Here is a 25054-nt window from a genome sequence, read left to right as displayed (position 1 = left end):
GAATAATGGCACGTATCCACCATTACAGTATCATACAGAATCGTTTCACTGTCCAAAGAACCCCCTATGCTCCACCTATTCATCCCTCCCTCCATCCTAAACCCTGGCAACCTGTGATTTTTTTACTATCTGCATAGTTTTGCCTTTTCCAGAATGTAATACAGTTGGAATCAGACAGTGGGTAGCTTTTTCAGACCGGCTCTTTCACTCAGCAATGTGCATTTAAAGTTTCTCCATGTCTTACAAGGACCTACTGTATAGCACAGGGAACTATACTCAATATTATATAATAACCTATAAGAGAAAAGAATCTGAAAAAGGAGATATATATATATATATATATATATATATATATATGGGATATGTATAACTGAATCTCTGTGCTGTACACCTGAAACTTACACAATTTTGTAAATCAACTATACTTCAATTAAAAGATTTTTTTTAAAAAGTTCCTCCATGTCTTTCTGTGACTTGATAGTTCATTTCTCTTTATTGCTGAATAATATTCCATTGTCTGGATGTACCAGTTTGCTTTACCATTCACCTACTGAAAGACATCACAGTTGTTTCTGAGTTTTGGCAATTATGAAGAAAGCTATAAACATCAGTGTGCCGGTCTGACTGATATTTTCCCTTCCAAAAACATTCTTTTTTGTTCTGGAGTTGTTCTCTTTATTTCTTTATTTTAAAAAGCGACATGGATAACAAAAGAATGACAGTATTATTTAAAAAGCCCACTGCACAGAAAAGTCAGGATTTCCTCAAATTAAGAAAACTTTCTCTTGGATGGTTCTCTCAGCACTATTAGGCATTTATAAGAAATTCTAAAAAAAAATAATAAACAAAAATAAAATAAAATAAAAAAGAAATTCTAATGAACAAAAACGGACATGGCGCCTTTAAGAATTATGAATAATTTAAGGTGGGGCAAATTGTAAGAATCCTGTGCAATTTCTTTTTTCAGGCAGTATTTGTAAAGATAGCATAAACTAGCAAGACAATATTTACTTCTCCAGGGAAGCCTCTTGAAATTACCTGGACTTAGCTGGCTCCCCAATCATAGTCTCATAATATTATGTACCTTTCTCTTGCGACATTGATCAGAGTATAAATCCACATCTACCTGGGAAGTTATTTAATTAGTAAGCTCTATGAGGGCAGACACCCTCTGGGTGCTCACCCCTGTATTCCCGCAGGACATAACAGAATGAATATCTTGGCAAAAGTACTTTTTTTTTTTTTTTTTTGGCGGTACGCGGGCCTCTCACTGTTGTGGCCTCTCCCGTTGCGGAGCACAGGCTCCGGATGCGCAGGCTCAGCGGCCATGGCTCACGGGCCCAGCCGCTCCGCCGCATGTGGGATCTTCCCGGGCCGGGGCACGAACCCGTGTCCCCTGCATCAGCAGGCGGACTCTCAACCACTGCGCCACCAGGGAAGCCCCAAAAGTACTATTTTAATAATATCAAAAGAACCAGTGTTAGTGAGAAATTTCTTAAACTTAGAAACATATTTCTGGTTTTGAGATTTAAATGGCATCACATTCATGGCTAATTAAAAATTATTGTAGAAAGAAAAAACAAAAGAATTACTAAGGTTCACTGCAATTTTCACTATCTCAAAATTTTGTTTTTAGACCTGCCATATAGCATATAGAGAACACCTGGATTATTTCAAATGCAGTCAAAAGAGTCCACTTTTATATACAGTTACCACTTAGTAAAATAAGAATATATGAATAAAGAAATGTGGTCTACATAAACAATGGAATACTATTCATCAAGAGAAAGAAGGAAACACCACCATTTGTGACACATGGATAGACTTGGAGGGTATTATGCTAAGTGAAAGAAGTCAGACAGAGAAAGACAAATTCTGTATGGTATCACTTATATGTGGAATCTAAAAAAGCCAAACCCAGAGAAACAGAGTAGAATGGTGGTTAACAAGCACCAGGGGAGAATATGGAAATGGGAAGATGTTGGTGAAAGGGTACAACCTTCCAGTTAGAAGATGAACAAGTTCTAATGTACAGCATGGTGATTATAGTTAATAATGCTATATTATATACTTAAAAGTCGCTAAGAGAGTAGATCTTAAATGTTCTCACCACAAAAAAAGAGATGGTAATTATGTGACAGGATGGAGGCGTTAGGTAACACTAAGGTGGTAATCACTCTGTAATATATGTGTATCAAATCAACAAGTTGTACATCTTAAACATATACAATGTTATATGTCAATTATATTTCAATAAAGCTCAGGTAAAGAAGAATATAATGTAGCTGAATTGTACCAGAAGAATTTCTACTAACTCTGAAAATTCTGCCCCCTGAAAATCTGAAGTACGGACTTTATTTCAAGCAAGTAAGAATCATCTTTTGCTAGCTAGAAATAGTAAAATAATACATTAAAAAAGACAATCAAATCATCATATTTTTCCCCAGACAAAAGCCAACATACTCCAGCCAAGCTGATTTTTTGGATTGAACTAACAATCAGATTGCACTGGTTTCATAAAAAGTCTTTATGAGTTTAACAGTGATTTTGGATGAAAGATACACCCATGGAGTGATTTAAGAAAATATTTTGGAAAAAAAAAAAAAAAAAAAAAAGAAAATATTTTGGAATACCAATTTTGTAATTTGCTCTGATGTTTACTAAAATCAATGAGTAAAGTTCCAAAAGAGATCATTATGACTGCGCCATCTGGAGCCCAAACTGCCACACAAATTCAAATCTGACAGTAAGTAACTGGAAAGAAATAAACAATACCATCCCTGCTTGTTTTGTTGTTTGTTTTGGTTTTCTGAATGATGGCTGGCCAGGAAGGAACCTCAAATTTTTCAAGTGGTCAAATGCACAATGCTGATTTTATCTCTATAAACTCTGAACTATTTTAACAGGACCCCACTAGATTAAAAACAAAACAAAAAAGTCTACAGAACTTGAAAGTAACTACTACAAGTCCCTTATAAAGCTGTTCTGATGATTTGCCATTTAGGCAACAGAACTATGTTTTAATCATATTTCTCCATGTGGATACTAAAGGGGAAATCCCAGTTGGCTGTCAAAACCCTAGCATGACACACATGCCACGAACAGCAGTGCTTCGGCCTAGGAGACAATGTCATATGTGCTTATTTTCACATCAGCAACATACATGAACACAGATTTTCTCATTTAATCGGGGGTACTTTAGAAATGCCCTCTAACTTTTCTTGTGTTAGGCATTTTTCCCCCTTTTTCGTTTACTAGGTGTTGTCTATTTGAGACTATTAGTGCAATAATAACTTTAAAACGACTGTTTCTGTAACACAAACTACCTCACGTCAACATAAAACCAAAGGGTACTAAGAATTTAGTAACAACACCAAAAATTACCAATAGGAAGAGAGCATTACTATGCTATGCCAACTCAGCAGAGATAGAGTCCAATTCAAACCTTAAGTTTCTTGTACTCTGCTCTGAATGCCTTAACAGATTCAAGGGAGGTTAGCACTCCAGAACTTTGAAAAGCTGCCATTTTCTCAAGTGGCAGGCAGCCTTCAGCCCTTCATTCCCACTGCAGGAACAACAGAGAATATAAAACCCACTGGCCCCTGTAGATCGTGGGTGTCAGCATACAGCCAGAGTTAGTTCTAACATCCTCTATTACTGAGATGAATTAAAATCACTGTTAAATAGATTCCCATAGATTCCCACCTCTGTTTAAAAAAAAAAAAAAAAAGACTTCTCCAAAATAATCTCAAATTGCCGGCTACTTTTCCAAAGTGCTTCTGACCTAGCATAAAACTGGTTATTCAGAACAGATGGGTTTTTAGGTGTTGAAAAATTATGATAGCAATTTCTAGATATCTCATACCTATTCAACTTAAGGACAGCTGTCAGGTCTTTTCATACCCACCCCCTCGGCACCTTGCTCGGTGCCTTGCACAATGCATGTTTGTGGAAGTGAGTTATAACACAGGTAAACTGAATGATGTCTACAGTCAATCTAGCTATAGTGGCTTTAGAAAAAGAGAGAACCAAATAGTTATTTTCGGTCCCATGCTGCAGTTACAGTAAGGTGTAAAGAAGTCAACCTTGGCAGCTCACTCTCAGTTCTATTCTCTTCTACTTCAGAACACTATCATTAGCCAATTTAACTGAAAGCCACTAAATACTGGTTTGGGTAGATAGCTTAACTACTGATTTGGTGAAAAATTAATTTTGCAGAGAGAACAGTTACCAATTAATTTTTTGAGTTCAGTCTGATGTTGTGGGTGTATTTTTAAATAGCACCTAATATACCCTTAGAATCTTTTTTGCAACAAGAGTTCTTAGTCACTAAGGAGACTTCAAACACGACACAGCAATCCTTTAATTATTTGGAAAAAATTTCTAGAACCCTTCTGAGAAGCCTAAACTCAATTGTTTTATACGGTGTTTACAATGGATTTTAAAGACCAAGGAGCTTCCCAGATGAGCTGTTTGCCATCTTAGAGATAACAAATATGCCCAGTACCAGTCTATTTTTTTATCTTTTTTTCTTTTAAATTGAGGTGAAATTCACATAACATAAAATTAACAGCACTCGATTGTTGAGTGGATATCAAAACGTTTGATTACACACAGTTAGGGAAAACTCTTAATACGTGGCTGGTGAGAGCACAATTGTTAGACCCTCTTTGGAGGGTGGTTTGGTGATACTTATCTAAGTTCTTGGTATTTATCCTCCAAATATACTTACACGGATGTAAAATAACACATATAAGACTATTAATCTGTACTATGTTTAATAGGAAAATGTATTGAAGACAATTTAGTGACCATAGCAAATTTCAATATATCCATAGGATAGAATTTTATTTATTAAATAAGAATTAAGTTACATTAAGAAGAATGAGGCATGTATAGCACGGGAAATTATACTCAATATTTTGTAATAACCTATAAGGGAAAAGAATCTGAAAAAATATATATTATATACATATATGTATAACTACATCACTTTGCTGTACACCTGAAACTAACACAACATTGTAAATCAACTATACTTGAGTTTTTTAAAAAAAGGAAAAAAGGGGAAAAAAAGAAGAAGAATGAGGCAGCTAAGGAAAACAAAACAAAACAAAACACCAAGATATTATAAGCGATAAAAGTAAGGTTAAAAAAAAGTGCGAATAGTATACTAACATTTGTATGGGGGGAGGGGCATCTGTTTATAAATGCTTGATAGCTCTCTGGAAGAATTCACAAAAAACTGGTAGCAGTGGTTGCCCCCAGGGAGGAAAAGAGGTATATGGTCTATTCAAATACATAAATAAATTCAAGACGTAAATAAGAAAGAAATCGTGCTTTTGAAATCATGACTTCTCCCCAGTTTGGTTGCTTTAACAGAGTCTTCTCTCATGGCTGAGCTCTCAGAGTTCATTTAAGTGTGGAAATGCGTGAAGTATATTACGGGGACAAAACGACACACAAGTAGGGTTGGCGGGAGGAGGTGAAGGGGCACGAAGCTACCCCGCGCAAGGGTATTCCTTGTGGAGGGCAAAGCTGGGACAAAGCAGTACAGAGCCCTGGGGGAGAAGCAGGCTGGTGCGCAGGATGGACTGAAAAGGCAGATGTGGCTGGAAGAGAGTGTCTAGGGGCACCGGGTAGGCAGACAAGGTAAAGGACTGTCTAAATTAAGCTTTTACTCTGAGATGGTAAAGGCCTCCTTAGGTTTGGGCTCAGGTCCGCCCCTCACCCACTGCATAGGAGGTAACCCAGGTTCCTACATGTTCTCCCCACAGTACCCCTTGGAGTTGCCTACAGGATCCAAAGGATGGGTCATCTTTTGAAATCTGGGCATTTAGCATTTACTCAGTTTCTCTGAGCTCAACCTTCTATTGACATCAGCAAATCTTACATTCCCCCTAGCTAGTCTCTCTTTTCTCCCTTTCTCTCTTTATTTTCATCCCATATGAGATTGCCTGGTCCCTAGGACGGGCCCACAATTCAAAGATGACCAAGCAAATAGTGTAGAAAATCCTTTAATCTCCCTTTGAGATACCCTAGTCTCTGCCACATTGAAAAACCAAGTTAAGTATAATCTTCAGCTTGGCCTACATTTGCAATCATTTAACAGCCAGCCCCACACTCCAAGCACGTGACCTGAGTGTGGTCTATACCTCAAACAAACACGATTTATTTGTAAACAAACAGATCTTTTTACAGACTACCAGACATGGGTAACACCTAACTGAGCACTGCTGATAGAGGTAATCCTTTGCCCAATTCTGCAACTGACTCTGCAATTGATTAAAGTTTTTAATCTTCTTCTTCTTCTTCTTCTTTGGTCATAATCAAAGAATGTATAGATCTGCTTGAAATTATCAGAAACATTCTTTATCCCAGCCAACTGTTTCCAATGTCTTTCATCTAACTGAGGGTTTCCTTCTCATCTAATTAGCTTTTCCTTCCACTTTCTCAATTACCAGCACTTCATAATCCAAAAATAATCCGGAAAGTAAAGAAAGAAGTCATCAACCTGCATTTCATTTCCATCAGGTGCCTGAATATTTTTATCTAGAAATGAAGCACGTGCCTAAAGTTTTTCTGGAATGGTCTTATTTATCTACCTTATTTACCTACTGATCTACCAAAGTGACAAAATAAATTAAACATCAAGCCTTTCAGGTTTCTCAGCCAAAAAGCTTTTGTTCAGCAAAACAGTCCCTGATATTTCTGCTTATAGTGTCATACCCAAGACATTCAATCCATGTACTGAGTGCCTGACAACTTAAGGAATGTGCCTAATGATTCTATTTCTGTGTCACTTTTTGAATTGTTGAAACTTCTACAAACCTCCTATTAACATTATTGGCATTTCTTTGGGCTACAGTGTGGGAACTATACATAAAATTTCTAAATAGAGTTTCTAGCCTTGGAAGTAGTTACTCTACCATAATTGACCTTGATGTAGTCTCCGTGTATTATGAATCAGTACTCCCGGGACAACCACTTCCAGTGTCAGTTGATCCTGGAACTCGGATTACCCTAGAACACTTGAGTTGAAGAGACTTGAGGTCATGCAGTCTAATTTACACCCAATTCACTGGTCATGTCTACAAAACCCCCAACAAAGAAGTATTCATTCAGTTTCTTCTCAACATGGAACCCAAGACGTGAACCCAAATATCACCACAACCAGCAACATACGAAGGTGAGTAACAATAGCCAATGCTCATAAAGCTTATTGTGTTGGACATTTAGTGCTCTAAGTATTCATTAACTCATTTAATGTTCTCAATAATCCCATAAAGCAGGCACTATTATTATCCCCATTTTACAGATGAAGGAACTGAGGTTAGATGACTTGTCCCAAATTACTCAGCTAGGTTCATCAGACTATGAACCAAGCAGTCGGCATCCAAACCCATGCTCTTGAACAATATGGCACTGACTAAACTGTAGAAATCTTCTAAGAATAAAACAAAAGAATTTAAAAATAAGCAGCCATTAGAGACTAGCAGCCCAAGTGTTCCACTCAGAGAGTGAAGACAGAGTTAGTAGCAGAGAGACAATGAGACCCATATGCTTAGCTTTAGTCTGACAGATTCTCTGCCTCCAGAATATTGATTCTATTTCACAACTAAAGCTACAGAAATTATTGTGTTTTATTTGATATTTCTTAAAAAACACTTCTTTAGTGGATCAGCATGGCTTACATTTCAAAGGAGAGAAGATGAATTTTAGGGGGAAAAAACTAGAAAAACCATTTCTTACAAAAAGGATGGGCAATGAAATGTCCTCTTCTGTGGGTCAATGGCTATGACAATAATGTAGAAATTCTTGAGATTTTGTAAAGAATGACACAGCATCATCATAGTCAAAGTGTACAATCTTGTGACAAGAACCTTAGGACAAACTTAGTTTGAGGAGTTTACTTTCTCCTATAAGTCTTCATGTCAGAGCTTCTCACTTTCCTATTCCATCATCTTCAGAGAAAGTAAACATAGATACTTCTTGAATGTTCCCCAACTTTTCAATTTCTTATTTGAAGGGATTTCTTCAGAGAGAAAGTGATTTGATTTTATTTTTAAGAAAAGGACACATGGTAGCCCTATTCTTAAATAACTAAACAAGGATAGTAGTAGTATTATCTAGTCTGACATCCAAAGATATTGTTCTAGTTGTTATTGTATAAGAAATCAGCCCCAAAACTCAGCTGGACAGAACCATTTAATTATAGGTCAGCGATTTGACAGGGACAATTTGTCTCTGCTCCTCCGTGGCTGGGGCCCCAGCTGGAAAGGCTTGAAGGCTGTGGGGACTTGATTACGAGGGGGTACGATCATCTGGACACCCTTCACTCAGGCTGGCCGCTGATTACATCTGTTCGGCGAAACCTCAATTGGGTTGTCAGCTGGAACCCCTACAGTTGACTTCTCCACGTGGATTCTCTATGTGGGCTGCTTGGGCTTCCTAACAATATGGTGCTTGAGTTCTAAGCGGAAGCATCCCAAAAAAGCAAGGCAAAAGTGCATGGCATATTTATGATCCTGCTTCAGAAAGGATCACATGGCATCATATGGCACCATTTCACCATATTCTACCCGTCAAGGAAGTCACAAAGATTTGCCTAGGATCAAGGGGAAGGGATGTAAGCCCTCCCCTTCCCCTCAGTGGGAGGAGTCTCAACGTCACACTAGAAGAGCACGTGGAATTGGAGATACTGCTGTGGCCATCCTTGCAAAACAGAATCTGTCACACATATGAAGTAGAGCTCCCCCCAAAATCAGGTCAATTTGGTGATCTAGTATTGCCGATTTTAAACTATCTCCGAGAAATGTAAAGAGGAAAAGTAAGCAATATATCAGGTACGACAGAGATCTAAGTCAACGCAGTGTAAACTGAATAATTCTAAACATTTGCTAATCATCTCCAAAGCAAATAGGCAGCTTTCAAAGAAGTAAAATTGAAAATCTTAGACCATCTGCAAAAACCTATTAAAATGATGCATGTGTGACATTAATTTCTAATTATTACCCAAAACTCACTACCCATCAGTGGCCATTTATTTTTATTTTTTCATTTACAAGTTGGTACATTAGTGTTATTTCTACACCTATCGAAGCTTCAGGATCTGTTGATTATGCTCATATCACAATTTACAAAACCAATCAACTCTTAATAGTCTATGCCCCTCCTAACCTAAACCAAGTTTCCCATCATGATTCTCAGTAAGGCAAACAGTTCAGCAAACAGGGAGCACAGCCACTGTCCAAAAGGGCAACATATTATGACAGTTTTTCCAAGTGACAGAGTTCTAAAGTTAAATAAGAGTGCTTGCAGGAATATAACTATGGCAAGAGCTTAGAACTTTACCATTATAATTCTAGCTTTTCCTACTTACATTGGGTAATCAGATCCAAACAGACCCAAACAGCTTGGATCTGTTCCCGGAGCTCCAGATGCATACATTTAACCAGCTACTAGATACAAGATACTTAGATAGCTAATAGGCATCTTGCAAAATGTCCAGCACTAAAATTCTGTTCTTTTCCCCATCAACCCTAATCCTACTGTTTTCAGTCTCTCAAAGCCTTATTTTTCTCCATAGCATTTATCATTATTGGATACATTAGCTATACCCTTATACTTGCCTTTAGATCACATATATTAAGGCAAAATTTTTTTTTTCTGTGGTTTACTGCCATTTTCCCTTCGCCTAGAGCAAAGGGAAATATGCCTGGCATATAGCAGGTGGTCAATAATATTGTTGAATGAATTATGACTTATCTGGGTCCCTGAGTAAATCACAAGAAGAGAACCAAGGAATGAAGGGATAAAGGAATAAAGGGTACCTTAGAACGATTATGCTTGTAAGTGGTTGACAGGGTAAGAAAGTAGCTCCAAAATATTGCTAGATTTTAAATTTTTTGTAAAGAATAAAAATGAGCAAAAGCTGAGAATGTATGCATAGGAATCTCAGTGTTAAATCATGCTACCTAAGCCACATCAGAATTACCGAGGAGAGCTTTTAAATTTATTGATGCTCATTCTTGCCAGTTTGGGAAATGTTGGATGGAATCTCAGGGATGCAAGATGGAATAGAGATTAGAATTTAGAAGGTCTAAACATAACCAAAGGGACCTCCCTGGTGGCGCAGTGGTTAAGAATCCGCCTGCAGGGGACACGGGTTTGATCCCTGGTCTGAGAAGATCCCACATGCCAGCAGAGCAACGAAGTCCGTGCACCACAACTACAGAGCCCGTGTGCCGCAACTACTGAAGCCTGTGCACCTAGAGCCCATGCTCCACAACAAGAGAAGCCACCACAGTGAGTAGCTCCGCAACGCAAGGAAAGTCGCCCCCACTCGCCTCAACTAGAGAAAGCCTGTTCGCAGCAACGAAGACCCAGTGCAGCCAAACTATCTGTCTGTCTGTCTGTCTATCTATCTATCTAGCTGTATAACCGAATACCCTGTAGTCTGTCTAAAGAAAGGATAGATTAAAAGGAAGGGGAGGGCTTCCCTGGTGGCACAGTGGTTGAGAGTCTGCCTGCCAATGCAGGGGACATGGGTTCGTGCCCCGGTCCGGGAGGATCCCACTATGCCGCGAGCGGCTGGGCCCGTGAGCCACGTGGCCGCTGAGCCTGTGCGTCCGGAGCCTGTGCTCCGCAGCGGGAGAGGCCACAACAGTGAGAGGCCCGCGTACAGCAAAAAAAAAAAAAAAAAAAAAAGGAAAGGGAATCACTACATAGCATCTGTAAAAACAGACTCTATTCTACCCTTAATGTAGATCTATCCCTCTAGAAGAGATAGATGCCTCAGGCTTCCATAGCTTAGTGTCACAAGCCATTAAATTCCTCCAACTCGATTTTCATTTTATGCTCTCCAAGTAACTGTGTATAGAATTTAGCCTTCCATATAGATTAGCCTTCAGGGAAAAAATGTGCACTTCAGCAAATATGAATAGCTAGTCTCCTTATGGATATACTTCTCATTATAAATTTGAAACTTGCATTCTGGTTTGTGCATCAGTCTTGGGAGTTCGGTTAATGTGAGTCACCTCCAAGGCATACTGAAAATACCAACTCTGTTAGCTTAAAAGAGCTGAGGAACAGACACTGGTAGCCCTATCAAGGTTGTACTGAGCAGAAACAAAGAGAGGGCAAGAAAGAAAGAAGTGACTGTAGGTTTTGGTTTTGCATCCAACTGGAGAAAAAAACCCAAAAAAACCCGAGGCTGATATACTTACTACTTAACCCACTAGCCAGAGCAGTGAATTGACCTCATCCTGCCGATGCCCTGGCTCACCACTCACAATGTACACTGCCAGGTCTTCTCTCGGCATCCAAGACTCCTTAGCAATTCATTTTCATCAATTCTACCCTTATAAAAATGTGGAGGGGTACTCTCTGCTCTAACTCACAGGATTAATCCAATCAGCCAATTAGCCTAGTCTAGCCCGAAGCTATCTCCCTCCTTTCCAGTCCTGTCCACACGGCAGTAAGGAGACTGACAATCTAGCCCCATAGCAACTGCTTTCAGCAGTTCAAGCGTGGGTGCCTTGTATGCCCTCAAGGTAAAGCCATAGTCACCTGGTTTCAGCTACAGTCTACCTTTCCAGGCTCCTCTTCATGTGCTCGGCTCATTCTGGAGCTCTGTGTCCTGTTACACTTATAAGCCTTTGGACATGGCATCTACTCCCTCCTCCAGAAAGACTGTCTAGATCACCCTCCCAACCTGACCGCCTCCCTTCACCTGTGTAACTTACCAGTCCTTCAGGACACCATAGAGATGTCATTTCTTCCCCAACTGAGTTATACTCCTGTGTACAAGTTTCCACGTAGTTACCCTACCTTAGTCCTTGTCACACTGTACTGCAACTTCCTATCTATGTTTCTGCCCCCCCGCCCAACTAGACTATAAGCTACTTGTAGGCAAGAACCATGTCTGGGCACTTAGTAGATGCTCAAAGAATAAATAGATACTTTGGACAAAAATATGGACATCTCAGTCATTCTCATCTCTCTTGTCTGATATAATTTTTATAATTTTGGTCTCTTCTTTTATGTACTAAAGTCACATTACTTGCCACCAACATCACCTATCCCTCTGCCAAAAACGGTAATGGCAACTAAGAATTACATGTATCCTGGGAATTCCCTGCAGTCCAGTGGTTAGGACTCTATGCTTTCACTGCCGTGGCTGGGGTTCAGTTCCTGGTCGGGGAACTAATAAGATCCCACAAGCTGAGCAGAGCAGCCAAAAAACAAAACAAAACAAAAAATTACATCTATCCTAAGATGATAGGGAGACTTTTCATGTACACTCTAGCATTGTTTGAAAATTGAACAATGCAAACAGATTGCTTTGCTAGTTTTAAAAATAAGTAAATTTTATTTTATTTTTAAAAATTTATTTATTTATTAATTTATTTTGGGCTGCACTGCGTCTTTGCTGCTGTGCCTGGGCTTTTCTCTAGTTGTGGCGAGCTAGGGCTACTCTTCGTTGTGGTGTGTGGGCTTCTCATTGTGGTGGCTTCTCTTTGTTGTGGAGCACGGGCTCTAGGCGCGTGGGCTCAGTAGTTGTGGCACACGGGCTTAGTTGCTCCGCGGCATGTGGGATCTTCCTGGACCAGGGCTCGAACCCGTGTCTCCTGCATTGGCAGACGGATTCTTAACCACTGCACCACCAAAGATAAGTAAATTTTAAATTTAAAAATACAGTCATGCTGGGCTTCCCTGGTGGCGCAGTGGTTCGAGCCCTGGTCCGGGAGGATCCCACATGCCGCGGAGCAAACAGCCCCGTGAGCCACAACTACTGAGCCCGTGTGCCACAACTACTGAAGCCCACGTGCCTAGAGGCCGTGCTCCACAACAAGAGAAGCCACCGCAATGAGAAGCCTGCACACCTCAATGAAGGGTGAGGACTCACCGCAACTAGAGGAAGCCCGTGCGCAGCAATGAAGACCCAACGCAGCCAAAAATAAAATAAATAAAATAAAAATTTTTTAAAAATTCAGTCATGCTGAAAAATACAGTTTACATACATATACACACTCATGAAATACAAATGTCTTTGCCCAAACAACCATTGCCAGGCATTTCCATATATATCTGTCCTAACACAAATATTTTAAAACTTCTTAGTTCTCTTTGCTAAGAAGAAAACAATCTCAAACTAAGCTGATATGTAGAATAATTCATTAGCTGTCTCAAGCAGCAAATATCCAGCATTTGGGGGGAAATAATGTGACTTCGGTAGATTTTTTTTTTTTTTAATGGTATTAATAGTCAAAGAGAACTATCTCCCTCTGAGGGATAACATTTAAATTATCCCTTAAGTAGACCCAAGTATATTGCTAAAAAATTAGTATGATTAGAGTTTTGCAGTGCATTTTATATTTTTTAAAAAAGGAAAAAGAAAAGAGATAAACATGCATAGGCTCCTATAATCCAGATTTCCTTTCCAAAGCACTGATTTCCGGGCACTTTCCTACTATTAAGTTATTTTATTTTATGGTTAACATGAAAACAGAATTTTAAATCAAAGGACAGACTGCACTGTGCAAACTAGAATTGCTCATTTTTCACAAGTCCCAGTTCCAGCAGGAGAGCTCTGCAATTTGTTCTCAAGGAACAGGATTTTTTTTTTTCCTTTAACCCTCCCCTAGACTCTCCTAAGTACTTCCCCATCACCTCTCATCCAACAGTCTCAAAGCACTTCACAAACAAGCACTGATCTTTATGCTTTCTGTGGAGCCGAAGGCAAGCATCACCACACCACTTTATAGATCGGGAAAAAGGAGGAGCAGAGATGAAGACTTGCGGGACACTAATAAATGCTGGATGAGGCAAGCCATACGGCCCCGGCTTAGCCCTTCCAGGCTGTCTCATCCACCTGCGTGGGCCCACGCCATTTCTCCCAAGGACCGGTTGGGTATTTTAATGCATTTCAGGAACCCACTCTCAGTTTGGGTTGTGCAAATAGAAGTACAAGGGGAATAGCTTCCTGTAAAGGTGCCAAGTTTTCTTTTGCTATTGATATGAAAGGAAATATTTAGTTTCCTGTTTCTCAAGAACCAAAACTTTGAAGCCCTGCATGGGACAGCCAGAGCACCCCCAAAGTGGTCAATATCTAATTCTCTTTGTTTCGTCTCAGTTTCATTAAAAATACTTTTCACCAAGACATAATTTTGTTAGACCCCCAAATCAGAAAATTGATATTACTCTTACTATTTAATACCTTTACAAATTAATTTATTTAAATTAAAAAGAAAAAAAAACTCCGGACTTAAAAGAATGGGGGGAAATCACTAGACATATATGAAACACCTGCTAGAACAGACGCTTCATTCATAATAGTTTCTGTTGCGTTTACAGCACGGTACTGTGAGTCATTGGTTCTTAATGATTCTCAGTGTGAGTAACATGAAATGTTTTAGAAAGCAAAACCTCCATCAGTGATAGGGGAAATATGAGTAATGGGGAAAAGAGGGATTATGAGCTACTAACACAGAAGACGAATTTTTTTAAAACATTTGTTTAGTGTTGGGAAAAAAATATTTAAATCCTAGCACTAGCATTCATTGTTTGGGTGGGTCTGGTCTATAAAATGGAAATAAACTCACAGGGTCCTTGTTAGGTTATGAAAGGATGCATTTAAATACCCCAATCAAGGTGTGTCAAGCACTTAACAAGTTGGTTCTCTTCCGTTTTCATACTTTAAAAGATGGAGGGAGAATTTGGGTTCTATGCGTGATTCCTCAGAAAGGGAGGGAGCAGAACAGTATTTATTACAGTGTGTGGCGGGGGAGACTGAGGGCTCTAAAAAACCATGTGGCGGCAAAAAGATGAAACAAGAATGCCAAAGATATTGATAATATTGAAGTTGGGTGATGAGTACGTAGGGGTTCATCATATTCTAAGTATGTGTGAATATTCCTATAATAAAAACTGCAAACAATAAAAATACATTTTGATGGTATTAACTTAAAAAAAAAGGACGAGAAGGAGAGCTCTAGAGTCCCAGACATGGGATTGAATCTCTGCTTTCTACTCTGTGAACTTGATAAGTTATTTTACCATTCTGTGCTTCAATTTCCTCTCTTGTAAAAGGGGATAATGAGGATGTGGCCATTGCAGAGATGTGCCGCTCAGATCCTTCTTCCAGAAAGGACTCCCTGCCCAGTTGGTTAGCGGACAGCCTCCTTTACGGTACGGTCTGCTATTTATCTTATTTATTTATTTTTGGCTGCATTGGGTTTTCATTGCTGCGCGCGGGCTTTCTCTAGTTGCGGCGAGCAGGGGCTACTCTTCATTGTGGTGCGTGGGCTTCTCACTGCAGTGGCTTCTCTTGTTGCGGAGCACGGGTTCTAGGGTGCGCGGGTTTCATAGTTGTGTCACGCAGACTCAGTAGTTGTGGTGCACGGGCTCAGTTGCTCCACGGCATGTGGGATCTTCCCAGACCAGGGATCGAACCCATGTCCCCTGCACTGGAGGGCAGATTCTTAATCACTGTGCCACCAGGGAAGTCCTAAGAAATAATTCTTATTAAAAACTTCATGCCAATGATTAGAATGGTGTGTTCAAAGTTTTAAAAAGAAACCACAATATAGCTAATGTGATATTATAGTTTAAATGTGAACAGGTTTTAATAACTTTTGCAGGAAGAAATTGGAAGTTTCATCTATTTTGCTGTTGGCAGTGGTGGTATGAATACAGTGCTAGTATTAAACAATTGAAGTTGTTAAGATTTACATAGCCCATCGACAGACGAATGAATAAAGAAGATGTGGTACATATATACAATGGAATATTACTCAGCCATAAAAAGGAATGAAATTGGGTCATTGGTAGAGACATGGATGGACCTAGAGACTGTCATACAGAATGAAGTAAGTCAGAAAGAGAAAAACAAATATTGTATATTAACGCATATATGTGGAATCTAGAAAAATGGTACAGACGAACCAGTTTGCAAGGCAGAAATAGAGACACAGATGTAGAGAACAAATGTATAGACACCAAGCGGGGGAAGGCGGGGGGCTGGTGGTGGGATGAATTGGGAGATTGGGATTGACATATATACACTAATATGTATAAAATAGATAACTAATAAGAACCTGCTGCATAAAAATAAATAAATTTAAAAAATTAAAATTAATAAAAGAATTACATAATTTTTTTTTCTTTTTTTTTTGGCTGTGTTGGGTCTTCATTGCTGTGCATGGGTTTCCCATTGCAGTGGCTTCTCTTGTTGTGGAGCACGGGCTCTAGGCACAAGGGTTTCAGTAGTTGTGGCACACAGGCTCTAGAGCACAGGCTCAGTAGTTTTGGCACACAGGCTTAGCTGCTCCATGGCATGTGGGATCTTCCCGGACCAGGGCTCAAACCCGTGTCTCCTGCATTGATAAGCAGATTCTTAACCACTGCGCCACCATGGAAGTCCTGAGTTACATAAATTTAGCATAAACTTTACAGATGAGGCTTATGAGTTAAAAGAATCAATATTAAAAAAAAAAAAGAATCAATATTAAAATCTTTTATATTCCCAACTAACTCTTTAATACAATATACATATTTGGCCCTTTATGACTTTTTAATTTTTTTTACCTAGACACATCACCAGGCTCAAGCTAGTATGACTATGTATTACTAAATCAGGAAACAAATATTGCATTACAGACACTAATTCCAGAAGACTTCACACCCACATTCCAAAATCTAATTAATTTCCCAGGGCATACGTGTATGCTTGGTAGCTTGCAATTTTTAAGTGTCAAAATAAAGCCTTATTTTTAAATGTGGGTGGTGTTGATGAAACAAGTATGAGTAATACTTGCAGGAAACACAATATTAGCTTTAGCAAGGAAGTGGGTGATATTTGAATAGTCCTTCAAAGAGGCACTTTCCATGTGGCAGCAATGTAAAGCAAGAGTTCTAATGTGGTCACGTGGTAAGCACAGACAAAACCCCTTACCGTGCTTGAAACACAGTTTTACCTACCAAAAATGCAATGTTCAGGACGATATCTAACGTATAAAGTGAAGGCAACAAGCTGATGGGTAAATTTCCAACCATAGAATCACCTGACCACCCCTGTTTTGTTTAATATCTACTAACCAGAGAGACAAATATCATATCACTTACATGTGGAATCTAAAAAAATGATACAGATGAACTTATTTACAAAACAGAAATAGACTGGGGGTTCCCTGGTGGTCCAGTGGTTAGCACTTGGTGCTTTCAATACTGTGGGCCCGGGTTCAATCCCTGGTCGGGGAACGAAGATCACACATGTCCCGAGCTGCACGGCACAATAAATAAATAAAGACAAACAAAAACAGACTCACAGACATAGAAGACAAACTTCTGGTTACCAAAAGGGAAAGGGGGGGGCGGGGAGGGATAAATTAGGAGTTTGGGATTAGCAGATACAAACTACTATATATCAGCAAAAAAGATAAACAAGAAGGACCTACTGTATAGCACAGGGAACTATATTCAATATCTTGTAATAACTTATAATGAAAAAAATGTGAAAAACAATATATATATATCACTGAATCACTTTGCTGTACACCTGAAACATTATTTTTTGTTTGTTTGTTTTTGGGTTTGTTTTTTTTTTGGCGGTACGCGGGCCTCTCACTGTTGTGGCCTCTCCCGCTGCGGAGCACAGGCTCCGGACGCGCAGGCTCAGCTGCCATGGCTCACGGGCCCAGCCGCTCCGCGGCATGTGGGATCTTCCCAGACCGGGGCACGAACCCGCGTCCCCTGCATCGGCAGGCGGACTCTCAACCACTGCGCCACCAGGGAAGTCCCTGAAACATTATAAATCAACTACACTTCGATTACAGAAAATAAAGATTAAAAAATAAACTAATTTAAAAAAATCTACTAACCAGAAAAGACTGTGCAAACCCTGTTTTAATAGAGAGGCAGGGACGACAGAATTAAACTTGATTTGGTCTATTTTTTGAGGCAGTTCTGCTCTGCTCACCGAAGTGCCAAGAGTGATGTCTCCCCTGTTGGTCTTGCCATGTTTATCCCAAACAGAAATCTCTGAAGGATTAAAGAAGAAGGAGCAGGAGAAGAGCTATGAACTGTTGTTAGTACTCTACTCCATTTAGTACTGGGCAGTAAGAAGAGGTACTAATTCTCCAAATCCTGCAACTATTAACAGTCCATTAGGGCTTCCCTGGTGGCGCACTGGTTAAGAATCCGCCTGCCAATGTAGGGGACACAGGCTCGAGCCCTGGTCCAGGAAGATCCCACATGCTGTGGAGCAACGAAGCCCGTGTGCCACAACTACTGAGCCTGTGCTCTAAAGCCCACGGGACACAACTACTGAAGCCTGAGAGCCACAACTAGTGAAGCCTGCACGCCTAGAGCCCGCGCTCCGCAACAAGAGAAGCCACCGCAATGAGAAGCCCGCACACCGCAACTGGGCAATGAAGACCCAACACAGCCAAAAATAAATAGATTAATTAATTAATTTAAAAAATTATTTTAAAAAAAGGTCTAGAGGGACTTCCCTGGCGGTCCAGTGGTTACGACTCCTCACTTCTGAACTAAGATCCCACAGGCCGTGCAGTGTGCCCCCTGCCCCCCAAACAGAGATCTAGACTGTGTATTTGTGAGGAAGCAGCATAAATCTCTGGACCTTCTGCTCAATTTTGCTGTGAAACTATAACTGCTCTAAAAAATAGTCTATTTAAAAAAAAACGGTGCCTAGAATTATTTTTTAAAAAATGTTTACAACTGCCAAAGTGCAGAAAGGCATTAAAACTACGCTCCCATTACTTTAAAACAGCAAATGTTAAAACAAAATGAAAAAAAGGATTCATTCATTTATTCAATAAATATTTCTTTCTTTCTTTTTTTTTAATATATATTTTTATTTTTGGCTGCACTGGGTCTTCGTTGCTGCCCGCGGGCTTTCTCTAGCTGCAGTGAGCGGAGGCTACTCTTTGTTGTGGTGCTCGGGCTTCTCATTGCGGTGGCTTTTCTTATTGCGGAGCATGGGCTCTAGGCGCATAGGCTTCAGTAGTTGTGGCAGGCGGGCTTCAGTAGTTGTGGCACACGGGCTCAGTAGTTGTGGCTTGTAGGCTCAGTAGTTGTGGCGCCCGGGCTTAGTTGCTCCAGTCCCTCAATTGGTCCAGTCCCTTAGTTGCTCCAGTCCCTCAATAAATATTTCTTGAACTCCCGACTGTGAGGCAGGCATTGTTCCTGGTCCAGTTGGTAGACAACTCTTTCACTGCTGCCTCTTAAAGGTGCACACCACAATCAATGTCATTATATTCAACAAATTGTGGAATGCACATTATATGCCTGACACTGTCCTAAAAACGTAGGTTTAAGAAAAAAAATTAAGTACAATCAACACAGGTGGCTTAACATAGTAATATGTTAACCAATATGTATTATTCGGGTCTCTCTGTTTGCTTTCTTGCTGTTATTATTTTGGGCTACTCCATTTCTCATTAGCACCAAAAGAAAGATGGCAGAGAGGACACTAGGAGATAAAGGTAGATTCTATCACTGAGTAAATTTTTAGCCACAAAGAGTAGAACAGTTATAAGGAAAGCTAAAATTTCCAATGGACTTTTTCTTACTTCACATTAATGATCAAGCTTACAAAAAGTTGAGCTGACACTTCAGTAACTTCTCACTTCTTTCTAACATGTAGGTACAAAACCAAAAAAAAAAAAAATTCAAATGTAAGAAATTCTTGCTTTGCCATTTCTCCAATGACCAGTCACAATTTCAACAAGTCAGTGAAAACTATTCAGCCTATTAACATGACTTTTTAAACAAAGTCTTGAGTAAATGCATTTTGGTTAATTTTGGTACAGAAACAATTTTACCCTAATCACTTTAAACCAGCCATTTATACTTTGTTATAACTTCTGATATAAAATAGAAAGCCCCTATTTTAATACAATCTAATCCAATAAAGTTATTACCAATTATGGGTTTTGAGTCCATTTTTATGATTGCCTGATAACTTCCTGACATTTCATGATTTCTCAAAAATGTCCTAGGATATCAAAGTTTATGCCTATGGAGAGGTTAAAAAAAAAAAAAAAGGAGAAAAGAGAACGGTTTTACTCTGTCTACAAAGCAGGATGTGGCTAAGAACAGGCCTTTAATGTAAAGTGCATGTTAGAAACCTGTCGTTTTGAAAAGCCTGCATGCACATTGGCTGGCATCCTAAAATGTGTGCGAAACTTGATGGCATTTGTGAAGGTCTATGAAAGCTGCAAACACCTATTACAAAGAACTCGTGGCTACGGAACCAGAGCTCCTTCTCTCTCCATATGGAAGCATCATTCTGCCAAGTTAGGCCTGAGCGCCCCATCATTATCTCATTACCTATGTGTATGATCCCCACAGCCACCATTCAAGGAAAACCCTCAATCACAGCCCTGCCAGGCTGCCCATTGCTGCCCAACACACCACACAACGCTGAGTCTCTCACCACCAGAGAACTGGAGGTTTATTTTTCAGAATCTTTCATTATTCTAATTTTTAAAAAATCTCAAATATTAATAAAACAAGGCAACTGGAAACAGACATTTCGTTCCCCTTCTACTTCTTGGAATTTAAACTCAGATTTTGCACTTCTCTTAGCACAAATTATGTGATCATTCTTTTCCCTCTATTAACCTCCAAGCCACTCAAGGGCAAAGGGCAATACTCTACTGGAATGCCTTTTTCTTTTTTTTAACTCTTCGCTGACATATACTTGTATAGAGACAACGGATGAGTCATTCTTCCTCATAAACTTAAAAACAAGTGAAAAAAATTCTCAATTAGTTTACACACCTTCTCCCTTAAAAGTCTTTTCCAATTATTTTCACTGTAGGAAATTTCAAGCATAGACAGTAGAAAGCATGGTATCACAAGTCCTCCTGTACCCATCACCCAGCTTCAACAATGACCAACTCCCAAGCACGTTCCCTTCATCGACATCCCCATCCACTACCACCCCAAATTCTTTTGAAGCAAATCCAAGATTTCCTTTCATTCATATATATTCCAGTTCCGACTGATTTTCAACAACTTCCTGTCTTTGCCTTCCTTCCCACCCTCTACCTCCAAAAAGAAGTGTACAGAATACAGGTGATTGTAGCTATTTAACTGGTTTTCTTCTCTTAGCTACCCCCCCCTTCTGGATCACCTTCTATAACGTTCACCAACATCACCGTGAAGTGCCCACCATTGTGTTCAGTTCCTTTAACTACAGCCTATTTCACTCAGAAATATATTGTATTCCCCCCATCCCAATAATTCCTTTCTCTAGTTTGAACAAGTGAAAAAAAAATCGTGCCAAATTTTCTATTCTCTTGATGAAAAATTACTTCTGATTTGTTCCCCTCATCCCAGAAAAGGTAAAAAGAGCCAAAGGAAGTGGAGAAGGAATAGAAGAAGACAGAAATTCAACACTTAAAATGGTAGATTCCGCCTAATTGGCCGTGTGTAAATACTTAAAACCATGTGTTACTTTATTTTTTAAATGAATATTTGTAAACATCAGTCGAAAATTGGAGTCCCTTTTGATAGAGGATGTTTATAAAATGAGTTATCTTCATGTAAGGGAGCTATTGCCTTCAGGATTTTGGTTTTAATACCAGTGGCTGTTTCTGAGCCTAAGAAATGGTTATGTAAAAACAATTAAAGCAAAAAAAAAAAAAATTAAGGGAGGATGCGCTGTTTCTATAGCTGCTCTAACCTTGTTTTATTTTGACGTGATATTTCCTCGCCTCAGCTCAGAGAGCAGCCACCACCCCACGCTTTCTCCTCCACGCCCTTTACAAATGGGATTCCGATGGGAGGCACTTTCGAGTTCATCATGGGAAATGTCTCATCTTGAGAATACTTCAGGGCGATAATTGAGATTTCATCTACTCCTCCCTCTGGACTCTGCTCTGCCCATCCCTTGCCTAGTGATTGCCTCAGGAATCCAGAGGAAGGCAGGGAAACAAGCTCCAGTCCACAAGCCTCTGCCTCTCCTCCCCGAGGACGGCCTGTGCACCGCCTTGGCATCCTCCTGTCCCCTTGGTCCGGGGAGAGGAGCTTCCAGACGGCACGCTACTTGTTTATCCATCCGCGCCCCAGGTTAAGAATCCCGGCGGGGCGCTCCCTACCCCAGTTTAGACTCTTTCCTCTGAGCAGTTAAAAAATATAAAATCTACCCCGCGAATGCCTCTTCCTGAAGGTGATAACACCAGATCTCCCTCTAACTCCGACTACTTTCCTCTCCAGGCCAAACGCCGCAGTCCCCACATCAAATCGAGGATCTGAGCTGCCCCTCAAAAAATCACAAGTGCACCCCTAGACCACCGCAGTGCAAACGTCCTCGCCACTAGGAGGAAGACACCAGTTCTCGCCCCTGCGCCCCAAAACCCAAGACCCGGGACCGGCCCCGCCTGGGCCGCCCCGCCCCCCGGAGGAGCGCCCGACCCTCCCGCACCTCCACGAAGAGAAAGCAGCCGAGGACCTCGGGTCTGGGCGCCGAACACCGAACGCAGCCCTGAAAATCCCCGGGCCTCCACGCCCCCATTGGGTCGGCCCGCGACGCATCGGTTACTCGCTCCGTGGGATTAAGGCTCTTCCCAACACACACCGCTGGCCTCGGGGCGCCGAGGAGAGGGAGTCCCGCCCGCGCCTCCGGCTCAGGCCGCGGGGGGACCCTGATCCGAACCCCCTGCTCGGGCCGCCGGGGACCCACCCCAGCGCCCCTCACCTCCGAAGGGCGAATCTGGCTCGCACCTCCTGCTCAAGCCAAGGCCGACGAGAGGCTCCCGTACCAGCGCCTACCCCCAGGCCGCCGGGACCCCGACCAGCGCGCGGTCGCGTCCACCCGGGCAGCCCGGCCCGCGCCCCGCGCCCAGGCGCGCCAGGCACCTTCCCCAGCATCCCGGCGGGCCCAGCCCCTCACTCACCCAGAGCTCGGTGCCCCAGCTCATGGTGCAGGGGGCGGGAAGGGGCGCGCCGCGCGGCAGGCGCGGCTCTCCAGTCCCCCTCCCAGGCGATCCCTTCGCCCCTCGAGATCCCCGCGATCGAGGAAAGCCCGTGCCCGCGCGGCCGCCGCCTCCTCCGGCTCGCCGCTCCTCGCCTTGAGTCTCCTCGGCGGCTCCTCCTCCCCTTCGCTCCTCAGCAAAATGGCCCGAGGAAGCAGCAGTCGCGGTCGCCGCAGCGCCCGCCAGCCCGCCCGCCCCACAGCCGGAGAGCAAGGGGCGGGGGAGGGGCGGGAGGGGCGGGGGAGGGGCGGGAGGGGCGGGGGAGGGGCGGGAGGGGGCGGGACTGCACGCCGGGGGCGGGGTCGGCCTGACAGCTCGCGCACGCGCGCGCCCCGCCCCCGGCCCCGGCCCCACCTCCCCCTAGGGGCCCTCCGCCCCGCCCACGTGGCCCGGGGGTCCGGAAGGACCCGGAGGGAGGAGGGGGGACCGCCGGGACTTGGAGGCCCGGACCTTCCCCCCCAACCCCCCCGATTTTTTTTATTACTTATTAGCAACCACACTCTCTGCTCTTAGGACAACCACTCGCCTTTGAACATAGCCGGCCCCTGTTATTACGGGTGCTCTGCAGAGGCCTGAGGTTGCTCCCCTGCGCCGACCGCCGCTTTGAATTTCAGGACCATACTTTTCCCTGGCAGCCATTCACACCGACAGGAGTTCGCTCGCATGGTGTTTCCCCACCGCTCGGGAACCGTGGAGGCCCGAGGAGCCTTGCAGCCTTGCGCGGTGGGAGTGGGACCTGGTACGGTGCTGTGTGTGTACTGCACACAGAGGGACGTCGAGGCAAGGAGCGGCCAAACAGCTTAGAGTTTGATTCCTGGGGAAGGAATCCAGGGGCGCACAACCAGTGATTTCTAAACTCTGAAACCAGTGATTTCCAACTTGTTCGGCCAAGAAACTCTCAGACGTGAAATCACGTTGCCGCTTAGTGGGTAAAAGGAAAGTCGCTGGGTCCACAGATAACGCGTTTGGTTCCAATCCAGCCTCCCGCACTTACTAGCTGGGTGGCCTCCGACAATGCCTCCACCTCTAGAAGCTCAGAGCCCTCGCCTGACAAATGGAGTTATTTAATAACGTAGCCATCTTGCCATGTGCTGGCGAGGATCAAGGAAATGAGCACCTGTTACCTGGCCTGTTGTTGGTAAACTGAGCTCATTTTTCAGTAGATACGGACTCCTTTTTCTCTGTATTTGGAGGGTCTACACAAATAACATTCCAGGAATGGAGAATTGCTTGAGTTCCAACTCCTTCCTCTGAATCAGTAGGCCTTTTCTCCCCAACTTTTCTTTCTTCCTCAGCTAATGCTACTGACTTTTCTGAATAACTGTGGACTCCTAAAATGGGCTCCATTTTAGAAATATTTCACAGTGGTGCATCTCTCCAGTCCCACTACACCCAGCCTCAACCAGCTTATTCTCCACGAGAGGGTGGAGCAAGGGTGGTGTTTTACTCTTGCAGATAAACCAAGTTCTACTTCCTTTGTTGGACAGAATTACAATAAATTTAAACTGTCAAAACTGTTTTGGTCTTTTTTCAGTTACAAGTTCCCTCCATCCCCTTGTTTTTAGTGTGTGTATTTAAATATTTTGTTCTCAGTTACCAGGTCTGGGAACTCTTTACCCAAGCCTGCTAGATGTGTAACAATCAGAACTGCCATCCACTTATCTCCCAAGGTAGATTAATAGCCAGAGTGAGTTGGAGGGGTTAGAAATGCAAACAATACTGCACAGTTTAGTTGGCTATTTGGAAATGGTAAGTGAAATGCAGATCATCTAACAAGACCCTGCCTCAGTATTCACCTCAATTTCCCTTCCTACCAAGGTTTAATATTTTTTCAAGTACACTTGACTGCCTTCTAGAAGACTTCTCAAAACCAGAGTGACCACTTGTGAAAAGATGCTAATCAGGAGGAAAAGCAACCTGCTGCTCCAAAGAAGTGAAAGAAGAGGGACAAAGAGGAAGGGACGGCAGAAAAAAAAAGAGAGAGACCATATTAAAAGGAAACCTTTGGGGCTTCCCTGGTGGCCCAGTGGTTGAGAGTCCGCCTGCCG

The 25054-nt window shown here is 42.0% G+C and overlaps 1 protein-coding gene across 14 annotated transcripts in view; it reads right to left on the bottom strand.

Moving 5' to 3' along the window:
- Window positions 1-23186, bottom strand: part of FNBP1 (formin binding protein 1) — a 141125-nt gene extending 117939 nt beyond the window's left edge. For 10 of the 14 annotated variants that reach the window (XM_027104550.1, XM_027104552.1, XM_027104553.1 and 7 more), the window contains exon 1: window positions 22929-23186. In XM_027104550.1, coding sequence (XP_026960351.1) covers window positions 22929-22952 — 24 coding nt within the window. In that variant the 5' untranslated portion in view covers window positions 22953-23186. The remainder of the gene's footprint in view (window positions 1-22928) is intronic. The other 4 variants (XM_027104558.1, XM_027104559.1, XM_027104551.1 and 1 more) reach the window with 3 other exon arrangements.
- Between the last annotated feature and the right edge of the window lie 1868 nt (window positions 23187-25054).

The sequence above is a fragment of the Aethalodelphis obliquidens genome, unplaced genomic scaffold, assembly GCF_003676395.1.
Source record: "Aethalodelphis obliquidens isolate GAN/ISIS:26980383/991018 unplaced genomic scaffold, ASM367639v1 scaffold7, whole genome shotgun sequence".
Lineage (NCBI taxonomy): Eukaryota > Metazoa > Chordata > Mammalia > Artiodactyla > Delphinidae > Aethalodelphis > Aethalodelphis obliquidens.
Note: the sequence above shows the minus strand (reverse complement) of the source record. Positions and strands in the feature narration are given on the sequence as shown.